This window comes from Ixodes scapularis, unplaced genomic scaffold (genome assembly GCF_016920785.2).
Source record: "Ixodes scapularis isolate PalLabHiFi unplaced genomic scaffold, ASM1692078v2 ptg000005l_1___fragment_1__unscaffolded, whole genome shotgun sequence".
NCBI classification, from domain to species: domain Eukaryota; kingdom Metazoa; phylum Arthropoda; class Arachnida; order Ixodida; family Ixodidae; genus Ixodes; species Ixodes scapularis.
This window is the reverse complement of record NW_024609885.1, coordinates 76,796-91,314: the sequence shown is the minus strand read 5'-3', so window position 1 is coordinate 91,314 and position 14,519 is coordinate 76,796. Positions and strand designations below refer to the sequence as shown.

The 14,519-nt window shown below is 49.3% G+C and overlaps 1 protein-coding gene across 3 annotated transcripts; it reads left to right on the top strand.

Moving 5' to 3' along the window:
* Positions 1-1,912: 1,912 nt before the first annotated feature.
* LOC115324669 (P2X purinoceptor 7) lies at positions 1,913-9,484 on the top strand. Of its 3 annotated transcripts, XR_005718220.2 has the most exons (4): positions 1,913-2,388; positions 2,451-2,666; positions 7,562-7,771; positions 9,166-9,301. XR_005718220.2 is itself a non-coding variant. In XM_029985288.4 (3 exons), the coding sequence occupies exons 1-3, from the start codon at positions 2,009-2,011 to the stop codon at positions 9,317-9,319; spliced, it is 750 nt and encodes a 249-aa protein (XP_029841148.2). In that variant the 5' UTR covers positions 1,913-2,008; the 3' UTR covers positions 9,320-9,484. The 3 variants fall into 3 exon arrangements, 2 of the variants coding, with proteins under 2 accessions (XP_029841148.2, XP_029841153.2); XM_029985288.4 differs by lacking the exon at positions 7,562-7,771 and having other exon boundaries at positions 9,166-9,484; XM_029985293.3 differs by lacking the exons at positions 7,562-7,771; positions 9,166-9,301 and adding an exon at positions 4,363-4,886.
* The last annotated feature ends 5,035 nt before the right edge of the window (positions 9,485-14,519 follow it).

The window sequence follows — 14,519 nt, the reverse complement described above, 5'->3', positions numbered from 1 at the left end:
TTCGCCAAGCGAAGTATGCCGAAGACCCAAGGCTAGCAGTGGTATCGACTAAATAGGCCACGTAGGTTGATTCAGTCACAGGCCTACCTGACCTACGACTGAATAGGCATGTATTGACGAAAAAAGGACTACCGTAAAATCCGAAGAGATGTCCCACCCGAGAAAGGTAACCCACCCCCATTTCTGGCTCGAGGTGCTATTTCATTTGAAACACCGAAAGATGGCCCCCTCTTAGTAATCGTAGTTTCGGATCAATGATGACCGTGGCGTAAATGCGTCTAGTTAGCTATGGCGAGACATAAGCCAACACTGCTGATTGGATTAGTCGTCTTTGCTTCATTGCCCCTTGCCGCGATAACAACTTTGACAGGGACACACAATCAAAAAATAGCATTTATTCAACTTGCCCCAACTGCACACCAAAAGCTAGCCCACCCCTCATTTCCACCCAATTTTCTAACTATTTTAGGTGGGCTATCTCTCAGGACTTTACGGCATGTAGGCCAACGTCGACGGGGCGCCACGTCGGCGACCAAAAGACGAGGCAGGCTTACCTGTAGCACCGGCAAGGCGAGCCTCTGCATGATAGCGGTCGGAGCGACTGGGGGCCAAACCTTGCAGTATCTCCCTCACCACCCGCGCAAATGACAGCCGCGGAATGAGGGGCCGCGTGGTCCTCTAAATTTGCTTAGAAGACACTTAACGGTCGTCTCGGAAAGAAGCTATGCATTTATTAATTTTACCGCTAAACCTGGCGGGAAATGCACCGACGGGCAGATGGATGGGCGAAATCTTCCGATTGATGGAGCTCCGTTGAAAAGCATTCCGCACCTTCAAAAAGAGAACTCTAGCAATTTCTGCAGTTAGGCAAATCAATACCAAATAAACACACAAAACAAGCTCTTTTTGCATTGTTGTGCCAAAGGCAGACTTAACACAGAATGCATTGCATACTGCTTCACAATAAAACTGCCGGAAAGACTCTGCACGCATCTTGCGCCTCGACGGCACGAATGTTGTCGTGCGCTACGTCTCTGCAAGAGAGCCCCGCCAAAAGCGGAGTAAGCTCCGCCCGCGCACCGAAAGTGGTCTTGAAGTGGCAATGAACACACCGCCGCTGGAGCACCGCCCTTCTGCGATGCCATCGGGCGGAAATCGAGGGACCATTTTTCTTTGGACGCGGTAAATGCGCCGATCGGGGAACCGTTTTGGACGCCCTGGTGGGAGTAAAATGCGAAGTTCGCGCACGCAATCGACAACTAAAACTTACCCGTCTGCTACAATCTCTTAAAATTATGCGATTTCTCGTTTGTTTGAGCAGTATTTATGGTCCGTAGCTGAAAACAGTTCCGAGAGATTAAAATTAACTTCTTTGGGGAGAGGGGATTTTTAAAAACCCTTAGCTTTTTAGGGAACATCGAGACAATGTGTACAGGGTTTCCCAGATTACTTGCATCAAACTTTAAAACAAAGCAAACGGAGTCCTCCAGGGAAGTAAAACCAACTGCACGTCGTTAGCAAGCGTCTTAACATAGTTGCCGCATTTTCCTCGATCTGCCCAATTATTCGGTCGATTAAGACTAATTAGCAAACTTCAGTTTGTGAATTGGAAAGCGCCCCGTGTCTTTTAGATTTGGTACAAGTCATCCCAGACGCCTGAAATATATATCTTTTAACCTGTTTACAATCCACGCACTAAATACTCGCAAATGGCGTTCATTTACACCTACGCAACGACGCGTTTGATTGCACGGTGCCCCACACGCCGTACAAAAATCACAGGAAGTCGCTGTTGCCGGGTGCCATTAAAGGGGCCCTCCGGAGCGTTCTGCGATGGTCTATATATGGCGGTAACTCAATCTATGGGTCCTAAGGATCCTAAAAATCGTAAAATTACAGTCATGCGCGGCGGATTTCCCTATTAAAATTGCTATCAAAGTCCCCGGCACGCCCCCCTTTCTGAGATGACCCCGGAAAACGGGAGGGGCATCTCTTTACGCATCAGCCAATGGCAATCGAAGGATTCCAGTGTCACTACGCGTCACCGACCGCCGACCCGCGGAGGAATCTCTCCAACGCGCGGACCGTCGTCAAGGGGCCCGGACCAAAGTTGCTCGGACTTTGTGCTCAGCATTCGTCGTTCGTCGCATCCCACGGTCGCGCTATGGACCTTTCGGACCTAACGTCTCTAGAGCTCGAAATCCTGGAACGGACAGCTGACATGGGTGCCATATCCTATGATTCGACCCCGATGCGCGACGTCGACGAACGCAGCGCCGCGGGCACCGACTGTGGCAACGACGAACGGCCGCGCCGCGGTGAAGCGAGTCCGCAAGAGCTGGAAGACGCACCCGACGATGGAATCGGGCGGCTTGGGAACACGGACTGGTACGTGGTGCGCTCCATTATACCCCGCTTTAATGGGTAATTGATGCGTGTTTTCTGCGAAGGTGTCTATGTGGTTCCTGCGCGCCGATGGAGACCGTCGTCGAGTGCGTCTGCTGCCGCGAATACCCGGCCGTCGCACGGAAGCAGCAGGGCCGGCAGGGCTGCGTAACGGGCCACCCGGACTTCGAGGCCCTGTGCCTCAACCCTGAGGTGTTGAGGTTGGCCTACCTCAACATGCGGCACTACGGGCAGCAAGGGATGGGCGCAAGTGCCAGCGAGTGAGTACGATGTCATGCTTTGCGCGTGAGCAAACTCACCATGTCTCGGTGAGGACCGTGCCCTCGGCAACTACGTTCACTGTCCGATTCACAGCGTACATACGTACTTGTAATAACTTGTTGTTAGGCTAGATGAACGTTTAGCACCATCCTGGGAAGCGGTCGATGAATTGTTTGTGTTGCCGATAGTGAAATTAATTATAACCCCCACTGTCCAGGCGCAATATAGCGCTCCAGGGAGGCTTTCAAGAGACTAAATGAGAAGCAGCCTGCCTAGTTACCACCCAGTCATTTGTTCAATACAGAAACACGGACACTTCCAACTGCTGTCCCACTATAAACTACACATATTCTTATATGTTCTAAACGAACTGTTCTGATGAGACCGCCCTCTTCGAGCGTTACACTTCTTCCCGTTAGGCCAGATCATGGAGAGCTATTTTTCCTTGCATTTGCGGTTATCAGTTTAGATATGTCATTTTCTTGCTCTGTTTAGATGCAATGTTATGCAACAATAGCACTATGAAATATATGACAGTCACATGGCCTCGTCTCTTGTCGAGACGGCCTCGCCTCGTCGAGAGCAATAGAAGGCGACACCTTGGATGTACATATGCTTTGGCGTTGTCCCCATGCCCAATGCTCCCTTACCTCCCTCTTTTTCACCCTTCTCGACCCTCTGACTAGGCAGGCTGGCTCAACCCCCCCCCCCCCCCAGCTTCAACTCGTTGATACACTACTGCTCCTACTGGTACAGCATGTCCATGCTGTACCGGGTGAGCACTGGTGGCCCCAATCAAGCACCGGACTATGGTGTAACTAATAAAGGTTCCCTCTCTCTCTCTTTCTCTGTCTCTCAAGAGAGCAGTGGATATCCCACACGTTTGGCTTTGGCGCAAACGACAAAGATAACGCAGTCCGTGTCAGAAACCCAAGTCTGGCTCGCAGCTTGCTCAAATGGTGTCTCTGAACAGAGCCGAATTAGCGCCTGAAGCCCCTCTACAAGCTCGCAGAGAGCAGGTGGCCTCAAAGGCTTGAAAGTCCTACTTTGTCAACGAGAGCCGAAGATTAATTCACTCCCGAGATTGTATTCGTCTCATGCAGTTTCCTTGCTTTTCTGTCTTAGCATAACTCAACAAAGGGTGAAAGCTACTGCCCTTGTGGGCCAGTCTGAGCGACGGAGCTAAGCACGTGCCAAAATTCCACAGGAGGAGTACACTAAGACATTACGTTGTCACATGCATTGTTTTACACGCCCCGATTGGCTTGCTGATGCCGTAGCTTTTGCATTTTCCCAAGTTCAGAAAAACGAAGAATTACTGTTTCCAGATTATTTCCTGCTAGCTTCATGGACTGGACCAGCACTATACTACAGAACAACACTTTTGAAGCAACAAATAAATAAGCACGAAGTTATGATATTGACGCAGTAATTCGCAACCGTGTTGGGGAAGGATGCTCCAGTCACTTTGTTTCTCAGAGCTAAGAGTTCAGAAAACTGCATACACCTACTTTATCTTGCATGCATCAATGCCTTGTTGCTATCTTAAAAATGAGCTTAGCTATGCCAGCTAAGTTGATGCTGGGCAATCTTTTTGAGAAGAAACAAACACCAACTGCTTCAAGTGCACTGTCAACGTCGACAGTACAGTTGGCACCTTCAGCTCAGACATCCTCGTCCTTTTACCAGGTCTAGTCTCTGCGTGTGACCTTCAAGCCCATCAAAACAGGGGCCGATATCAAAATGACGAAAATCAAAATGTAAAGGCTAAACATTGAAACGTCGAAAAATAAAATGCCCAACAGCAAAACGCCGAAAGGTGAGAATGCGTACATATCTGATCGCCATATTTGGTACGGTATTGGCAGATGCTAGCTGCACCAGTGTGTTGGAATCATGGAAGTGTCTTCTGCAAAATTAGGAGCATGAAAAATGTGCAAGCTGCGCTCGAAGACGATATCGAGGCAGAAATCAGATTAGAACCTCGCCATCTACCACACAAGAAGCAAAGCATGCGAGAAGAGAGCCTGACAGCCACTTTGGGCAACTGGGACAAGCTCAACATCCTTAGCTTTCTTTGGGAAATACACACAAACTATTAGATCATATTCAACAAACAAAGAATTCCTCTGGCAGAACAAATGTTTCTTCCACTTTCTCAATCTAGAACCCTGTAGGTTCGTGTTGAACATAATATTTTGGAATTGTTTGGTCTCTGGTACCGGGTGATTCGGCTAATAGAGATTTCGGCGGTTTGTTCTTTCAACATTTTTTATTTTTGGCATTTCGATAATGCATCCTTTCAATTTTTGGGTGTCCCAAGCGAGTGCAATGTTCTCTGGTCAAAACAATCAAAAACTTGAGAACGATGACATAGGCACAGATTGCTGTTGAGTCCATGGATGCCACTACGTCTTTCCTCTAGAAGGCAAGTGGAGACTTATATTCCAACCCTATCGGCAAAAGTCATATTCTTTACTCCAGTATCCAAATTGTCAGAAGGGGCTTTAGACGGTGTTTGCAAGCTTTTTGGTCAAGAAACTACACAAAAAGGCAGTCATTGAAGGCTCATTGCTCTGGTTCGTGCACCGTTTACAATGCAATGGCAATGCGAACTAGAAACCTTCCATTCGCCCAGCGATGCAAAGTATCCCCCTCCCCCCCCCCCCCACACACACCAGCAATGTAAAACACCCCCCTGAAACAAATTTCTGGCTATGCCACTGCAGGCCATGCACTCAAAAAAATAAAAAAAATTTCCTTCTTCCCATACTATAATTGTCAAGGCAGTGCAGCCATATGGGGGGCGTACCATACTGATTTACGATTTATTTTTCCGCAGATATTGTCCACTTAGGGGTCGGTAGGCGTGTCGACCTCCTCAACGTAGTCCCCCTGGAGACGAACGCACTGGTTCTAGTAGTGTGGCAGCCTTTCCGTTCCGGGACCACTCTTTGGGAGTGCTTCGCACCCACGCCTGGACAGCCGCTTCGAGTTCACCAGTGTCCATGGAATAGGGTCCTCATAGGTGGTTTTTTCATGGTGCTGAATGGCTGATGGTCACTGCGGGCTAGGTTGAGGGAGTACGGTGAATGTAGGGATGGGCATTGTCATGCTGCAAGAGCGTACCTGCTGCCCCTTTCCCTGGCAGCTTCTCGTGAATCGCGCAATCACCTGAGGGTAGCCACATACGGGGCGATGTTGATGGTGGTGGCCGGTTACATGCAGTCAATGAGCATAATGCCCTCCGTATTCAGAAAGCCACGCGAGGATGTCTTTGCGGACATTGATGACTCGGAGGCATCTGTCCAGGCGTGGCTGAGACACACTTATAAACAGTGCAGGGATGTGATTGCTGCGCCAATTGCGCCAAACTGCACCAAGGGGCTAACTTTGCTACATCCTGCTACATTTCACCGAAATATGGCTAATCCGTGCCAAGCCTGCGCCAAAGAAGCAATTTTGGTCGCCTTTCATAAACGAAACGAAACTGAGAACCGTAATTGAGCATGCGTAAGCTAGGTCGCACAAGACGCCACCCGACACAAAGTACCCTGTATTAATCGTCTATTTGGTCTTGCATGATTTTTCCCGACGTCTCGCGTTTCGTGCACTCGTCGTCTCAGGAATCTCGCCTCGCGTCTTTTTTTTTTTTAGCGGTAGACACGGGCGTGTGCGGACTCTCAGACGTTAGTGTATTGGGTGCCAAACATGCCGTCATGCTGTGAGACAAAACCACGTTTTTGCGCGGCGGGAGTTACTTTTTGAGCTGAAGCGCTCGCGCGACGTCGTGTGTTGCCGTCCCCACGTCGCTGCAGATATGGCGCTTACTAAACTGAAACGCATCGACATTCCTGCTCTTGTTTAAATCATACGCTGCTATAAAAATCCCTCTCTAACTCAATGACTGCTTGGCGAAGTTTTGATTACTTAGGTTTTTCCTGGTGGGCTTTCTTTCGAGAGGGACCCCGGTACGTGAAAAATCTGCCGCAAAAGAAAGTTGGTGAAGAGAAGTGAGCTAAAGCAAAGAAGGCAATGTCTGCACGCTGAACCCGCACAGCGCGCTTGTTTGTCTCGAGTTCAGTCGTTGCACGAAGCGCTCCAAGAACTTTTTTGACCTTGATTCGCAGTGTCTTGCATCAATACGCTCAGGTTCTTTTTTTCTGTGTGCTTAGCCTGTACCTCGCCTGCCGGCCTGGCAAGCACAAGTCGCTGGACTGTTTATTGTCGTATGCTGGACAGTTACATTTTGCATACTATTTTGGGAACCATACAGTTGGCGACGGAGCGCGGAGTGGCATGGTTTCGGTTTCGGTCAAACAGCCGTTGTCTCCGCCCGCGCGACGAAGCACGTGTAACTGCAAGCCTGCCGAAGTTGCCCTTACGTGCATGTGAACATCATTGCAACAAAGGCACCAGCCGGGACGCTTGCAATGCGTTGTTTTACGTTTGCTTACTTTTTTTATAAAAATCTGCCACGTCAAGAATTTTGGCGGTGCCAGAAGAGTCCATGTGCGTATGGCAGCTGCCTAATTTGCTGTGCCAAGAGCTGCACAATAGTTTGTGCTCACTTGATTGTCACAAGGGGGGACGCCACGACAACAGCCACACTTGCATCTGCTCGTTTTCTCTGTCGTAACTTTGCCGGCATCTGACAGCATGACACTTTGGCTCCCGTAACATATTTTGTTGCCACTTTGGGACGGCTTTTGGTCCATGGGAGGTATATAGGGCAGTAAACACCCCAGTCAGAGACATGTCAAGGCGTCCTGCCCTCCAATCCTTCCTAGCTTCGATCCCTTAATCCCCTGATCTAGTTGAAAAGCCAAAATCTCAAGGTGGGGTGATAATTATTGGGTGTCTGGGTCTTGATTTACACTATTTTTGGATGCAGATGCCAGACACCCTGAAGCCGGTGGATGATCATCTCGACATGTTCCTTGTGGTGCCAGCAACACTTGCACCGCTGGTGTGGCATTCTTTGCACGCTATGCTGGGATAGTTTTTTAGGAGTGCCATATCTGGACAGCTTATTCAGAAGCAGGCTGTCGTCGTCGAGATCCATGCTTTTTTTTTAACAGATGATGTTGCAGTGCCCACATGGGTGAGTATGACAGAAAGGATTCGAGATTGGAATAGGTCACCAAACAGTATCGCATCATTTTTCGTTAAAATATTTTTCTAACAACACTATTCATTGAAATAAACACTGAAATTCAAAGTTTCTCGTGCAAGAATGGGGAGGCCTGGGGGTGCTCATATGTATCCCCACTACTCTGATGATAGTAGTGTCACCTCTAAATCAACACAGCATAATGGAAGACATATCGCAGTCTAAAACGGGAAAAAATGTTGATATATGTGTCTTGCAGATGCGTATATGACCAAATAGCAAATGATTGCGGTGCCCTGAGCCCTAAGGTATTCAGGACCAATAAACACATGGGGGTGGTAGCAGCTGTCATGGCAAATGGAAGCTGTCAGAATGACATGTTCGGATATTGACACGGATTGTGTCGGAGAGACATGAAATCACAACTGCTGGGGCCACTCCAGTATTGCATGAGCACTTCAGCTCGTATGTTTACACCAAAACTGTTCTGTGCGAGCTTCATAGAACACTCATGGCCAGGCTGCTATTCTCAAATCCCTAATCACCAGTACCAATGCCAAGCTTCGGCAGTGCCAGCAGCACTTTAGACAATGTTAAATTGGGACGTTCTCTGATGAGTTCACATTCCCTGGCACTTGTGTGCAGGAAACCTTTGCAGTAGGTGTGTGCGAATATTGGTTCAAATTGAATAGTATGTTTGCCATAACCTTCGCGCTGCAAAGAGAAGCCGATGCAACCGGCTCTTTTTGCGCTGTTGATGCTAGAAACGACAGTGCACTATTTAATTCGAACCAATATTTGCACACCACTACTTCACAGGCTTACGAACTGCACTGTTTTGTCCCAAATTAAACAACATCATATGGGGAGCTTTCCACTGTTCTGGATGAATGGCTCCCATTCCCTCTGGCCAGTGCACATAATTTTCATGTGTCCTTCCCAAAACACAGCGACGCAATATTCGTCACCAACACCAATGACAGATATTATCTACAATTATGAACTGGGACCCTGTGAACTTATTTTATGTATCATGACCACGCAACAGATATTCCTTCCTTGTTAATTCCGGTGTATAACTGGTTGTTGTGTCGATAGGAGTTGGAGGTGCGTTAGGAGAACCAAGGCCTGTAGTTTTTTTGTTTTGTTTTTTTAAACTCTGGAGCATTTAGAATGAATCTACAGCAGTTCACTTCAATTTGGCTTCCATGTCCAGCCCATCCGACATGGACTGCCAAATAGGGATTCTGCTATGTGATAGCTGGAGTAGACGTAACAGAAAAGCAGAGTATGATTACATGCCTAGAGAAATGAAAACAAGTGTAGAATTTGCCAACAGAGTGATAGGCTTTGCTTCTTACATCCAATCTCTGTCATTGTTCCAGGCACTACAGATTTGCAGCCTACAGGCAGTGTGCCCTGTGGCTGTGGAGCCGCTTGGGAAAGAAGAATAGGCGGCCCCTGCCATCCTGTGTGGTCAAGACAATTAGGGGCAGGTATCCTGCTGACGTGTATGCGGGCTACAGGGATGCAGAATAAATTGCGTTGACCTAGAGACCACGCAACCCCCTTCCCTTGTCTCTTCACCCTCCCTGCATGTGTGTGAAGTCGCTCGTAGCCATGAACGGAATCCTCTAAATCACGTGACCTATTATCTACGATATCACGTGACCATAACTATGATCACATGATCGTAGTCAAACCAAAGCCAGTGCACCTACGTCACATTCAGTCACACGACGAAGCCGCCTCGGTGGCTCCGAGGCGAGAGTGCCGGCCTACGGATCCCCATGTGGCGGGTTCGAATCCCGGCCGAGGTGCCTGCAATCTGATGGAGGTATATTGCGGAGAAGGCAGCTTGGTAATCGAGCTTTCGATTGCACGTCAAAAGATCCCCAGGTGGTCGAAATTAATCCTCGGTCCTCCGCTGGGGCGTGCCAGATGCCCGTCGTTGGTTTGGCACGTAAAACCCCCAAATTTGATTTGAGTCGCACGACCGGATTGCTTCATTTTCCTCCTAGAATCCAAAGGCTGTCATCAAAACTACTAGGGCGTGAGAAGTGCTCATTTGGAACACTAACCTAAGCAGTAAAATTTGGCACCCACTAATACCATTTTAAAGTAAAGATTGTGCTTTTCATCTCGTCTTGGTGAATCGGGTTTTCGGACTATGCTGGTTCGGTCGTGGCCCTGTCTGTTCTTCCGCAGTTGCGAACGGCCGCTAAGAAGTGCGAAAAGTACTCAACTGCAACGCTATAAAAGAAGGTGGCGATTCTCAAGCTAACAGAAAGTGACCGAACGCAAGCGGAGTCGTAACCTAAAGCGAGCCATTATTGACGGCTCTTTTCAAGCATGCTTAGGTGCACCATATAATTGCGTGCAAAGGCCATATTTAGAGTGAAATATTTTTTTTTAAATATTTAAAAAGTTATTTACGTATGATGCGCTCTGCCGCACCGCTGGCCAACGCCCAAAAAGCCTGAAGATGGCGGCCATCGTTGACCACTTCAAGTGCGCCAACCTCAAGCTACTAACCTCGGACAAGGAAGGGGGATTTTTCGTCCTGCCCGATGAACTGTACAGCAAAAAAGCCAAGGAACCTGTTGACAAGAACTTCAAGCCAGTGAAGCCAGGATCTCTGAACAGGGTGAAGTCGAGGGCAAAGAAATTATGCTGTGAATTAGACCTTCCTGTTTTAGCGAGGAAGGTGAACACTAGTAATAAGCTGTCCCTGGACATTTTTTTCGTGACTAAGACGCATTAAAAGGGACGTCCCTTTTAGGGCGATAGTTACAGAGAGAGACTCGTGTCAGTACCAGTTTTCCATCTTTCTTATAATGCACCTTTCGTCATTGAAACTGCATGATGAGTTCCTAGTCCGCAGCTCAGATGAGGTGATTGACTTCCTGAGGGGTTGGTCTAGAGGGAAGTGTGATGCCTTTTCAATTGATGTTGAAGATCTTTTTTACTTTGTCCCGCATCAGGCCCATTTTACAGCTGTAACCAAATGCATCGACAAGAATGGAGAAACGGCTTTCGGGAGCTCCTGTGGTATGAGTGTGGAGATTCATTGGACTCCTGTCTTTCTATCTTGAACATACCTTTGTGTCTTTTGATGGTGATGTGATGTGCAAAAATAGGGCATTTGCATTGGTTTGCAAGTGGCCCCCGTCTTGTGTGATATTGTTTTAATACTCTGTGACCCAAGCTATAGCTGAAAGACTTGGGAATAAAGACGATATTAGAATTTTTAGGTATGTCTATGATTACCTCGTCATTGTCCTCGCACATAAGGAGCTTACTGATATTGTTGCAGTTGATTTAATGGAAGTTTTTGCGGCCTGCTCCCATGGGGTGAGGTTTACCCATGAAAGAACATTGGAAGGGTCTTTGCAGTTTCTAGATTTGAAACTTATGTTTCTAGAAGACCACATTTGCTGGGCTTATGAACCCCGCTCTAAGAAGGATGCACTCCCCTACGACTCCGCACATTCCAAACTGGTAAAACGAGGTACCGCCCAGTCCTTTCTCGGAGCTGCATTGGCCAAATCCTGTCATCATGAAATGGGCAGGAGCTTCCTGTTACAGGTGGATCATCTAGAAAGCGTAGGTTTTCCGCGGAAACCTCTGACTGACGCAGCGGACAGCCTGAAAAGGAAATATAGAGGTGTTCGCCTAAACGCCCGTGAACGGCAAAAAAACCAGACCGGCTATCATTCCTTACGTTCACGCTATCTCCCACAACTTAAAAAATGTCGTGAAGCGTTACAATGTTCCGGTTGTTTTTTCGGCCCCGAAGAAACCCTCGGCCTTGTGCAGAAGGATAAATGCCCCGGAAAGGCTAGTGAGGAATGCAAAAAGAAACACCAAACGAAGTTTGTGGATTGTAAAACATCTGTCGTCTACGATATACCACTATTCTGTGGGAGCTCGTATGTAAAGCCAACAGGCCGCTGCATTAATGATTGTGCAAGGGAGCACGCGGCAAGTATCTAACAGACGCCGTGCATTGTGATCGACGCCCGTGCACCTCAAAGTTGTCAAACACAATCATCCTGGGGCTGGAAGTGACAATGTTGTATTTTAGGTATTTAGGCATGTGTGTTTTCTAATAAACGTTCTGTTGCGAGTGCGCCCCGTGTTGTCGTCCACTTCTTCACCTGTCCCCGTTCCTTTGGCGCTCATTTCCAACCTAACACCTTTGAGGACTGGGTGATCCCACAGGACAAGCCACCGCCTACGGTGCGGCTCCAATGGAATCAGCTCTGCAGCATTTACGAGGACGGCGGACCAGCGTGGCTCTTGTCCTGATGGCCATCGGTGACTGCGAACTCCCTTCAGTAATTGCTACAAAACGCTTTGCAACGTTTTGTAGCACTGCATTGTGAAACAGCCGTCAGCCACTCTCAGGTGCAACTTTGTGTATTTTTTTTTGCCACTGAAGATGCTTTAAAGCAAGAACAGTCATGTATGACATTAAATAAAGAAGTTTTCTCAGCTCAACTTTGTTCCCTTTCACTGGAGCAACACCAGATGCCTTGATTAAGTACAACTGCTGCAGAGTCAGTATTTCGGAGATTAAATGTCCTTGGGACGTCAGAACTTCACTAAAAAAGAAATGGACAATGGAGTATGAAACAGCAAATTCTTTGTACAAGTGTAAAGGCAGATGGGTGTAACAAAGGTGTCTTCAGCTTCACTCCATGTTTACAGTGACGTTTCTCCAGTTGAGCTTTCGGATCCCTCTGACCCCGCTTACTTTACAGATCTAGTGAGTGGTCTGAAATTTTTTTTCAGCTACTTTTATATTCCAGAACTGCAGAGATGTCCTTCCGTGAAAAGCTCTGGACCAAACCAAATCATCATGATTAATCATGAAACTGGCACGGAATTTAACAAGGAAGCATGTCTACCCCACAAAACTAGAAAAGATGAAAGTGCTTCATGCTGTGCAAATATTATCCCCACAAGTATTTTCAGCCTTAGAACACCTTCAAAAAAAATCAAACGGTGATCCTGCTCTTTATGTTTTCAAAGAAAAAATAAAGAGCAGGATCACCGCCCTACCACACGTTTCATGAAGACAATGAAGGAATGGTTTGACATTCATGACACGACCTACACAGGAAGTGCACAAAAAAGACCCATCTCAATGAAGGACGACCCTCAACTGGTGTGGCTTGAAAACGAGCTTTCATGCTATGTGTGAAGAGCATCCAGGAAACACTCGTGGCTTCAGGAATGAATGCTTTCACAAATGAGACCTTCCAAGCCTTGCTTTTTAGCACGAAGTCAGCTGTGGAGACAACAAAGTTCCTTTTAGCAAAAGGTGCCAACTTCGTCCCGACAAGGAAGTCAAACAGCAACCACCTCAAAGCACTTTTTGGGAGAATAAGGTTTATGTGTGGTGGCTGTGACAAGTTAGTGGCGCCCCCTCCAATCCGCCCGTCTGCGGCCGCCTGGCTCGGCGGGCAACATTGTTCACCGCGCCAATAAACGCCGTTGAGCGCACGTGCTCCGGCCAATCATCGTCCACCCTCACAACCAGGCTGCGTGTCGTCTCTCCTCGGCGGGTGCTTCGGCCCCCTTTGTCCACGTTCGAGAAAGATCGTGACACTGGCGACGAGGAACCGTGGCACTGGAGGCCACCAACGTGCACGGTTCGGCCCACGCCGCCGAGAGAGTCGCAACACCGCGCCCCGCTCCTGTCGCCATGCCGCTCTACGGGAGGCTCGAGCCGTTCGAGGGAGATGAGTCCGCCTGGCCAGTCTACGAAGAACAGGTCCACGTGTTCTTCCGGGCGAACGACACGCTTGAGGCGAAACAGCGGGACATCTTCTTGGCCAGCTGCGGGACCCGTGTCTTTAGCCTCCTGCTCGACCTCCTCAAGCCGGCCACGCCGCACGTCAAAACGCTGGGTGAGCTGCTCGCTACGCTGCGCTCGCACTTCAGCCCGGCGCCGTCCACGCTCATGGAGCGGTTCCGCTTCAACAACCAGAGCCGCCCGGACGGGGAGACCCTCAGACAGTTCGTCGCTGCGCTACGAGGGTTAGCGAGCACCTGCGCTTTCGGCGACCAGTTGGACTCGCTACTCCGGGACCGGTTCGTCTGCGGCATCAACAACCCTGCCATGCAGACGCGACTCCTGGAGCTCCCCGACCCCTCGCTGGACGACGCGGTGAAGGCAGCGCTGGCGATGGAAGCAGCAGCGAAGAACGCCAGCGAGATAGCGCGTGCGGCCGGCTCACCGTCGACGGAAGCGGCGGTGAACAAGATGGCGACAAGGAGCGGTGCCTGCAGCCGCTGCGGTGCTGCCCACTCCCCCTCACAGTGCCAGTTCGTCCAAGCACAATGCTTCACGTGCGGGAGAACTGGGCACCTCGCACGTGTCTGCCGAGGGGGGAGGACGAGCGGTGGCCAGCAGCAGCAGCAGCAGCAGCAGCCTGGTTCAAGCCCGGGTTCCAGCCAAGCCCGCGGCCAGGGTGGTCGTCGCAAAAGAACGCGGCGGGGACGAGCGGCACAAGGTCCGGGTACCTCCTCAGCCAGGGTCCACGTCGTGGCCGAGGACCCGCAGATTTTCGACGTGTGGCAGACGAGTAAGCCTCTATCGTCTGTGCCACCTTACTTGGTGTCAGTCGAAATCTGCGGCCACCCCATCACCATGGAGCTGAACACAGGGGCCAGCGTGTCGGTCATGCCCGGGAAGCTGTTCAAGCGGACCTTCCCCGGCGTGTCCATC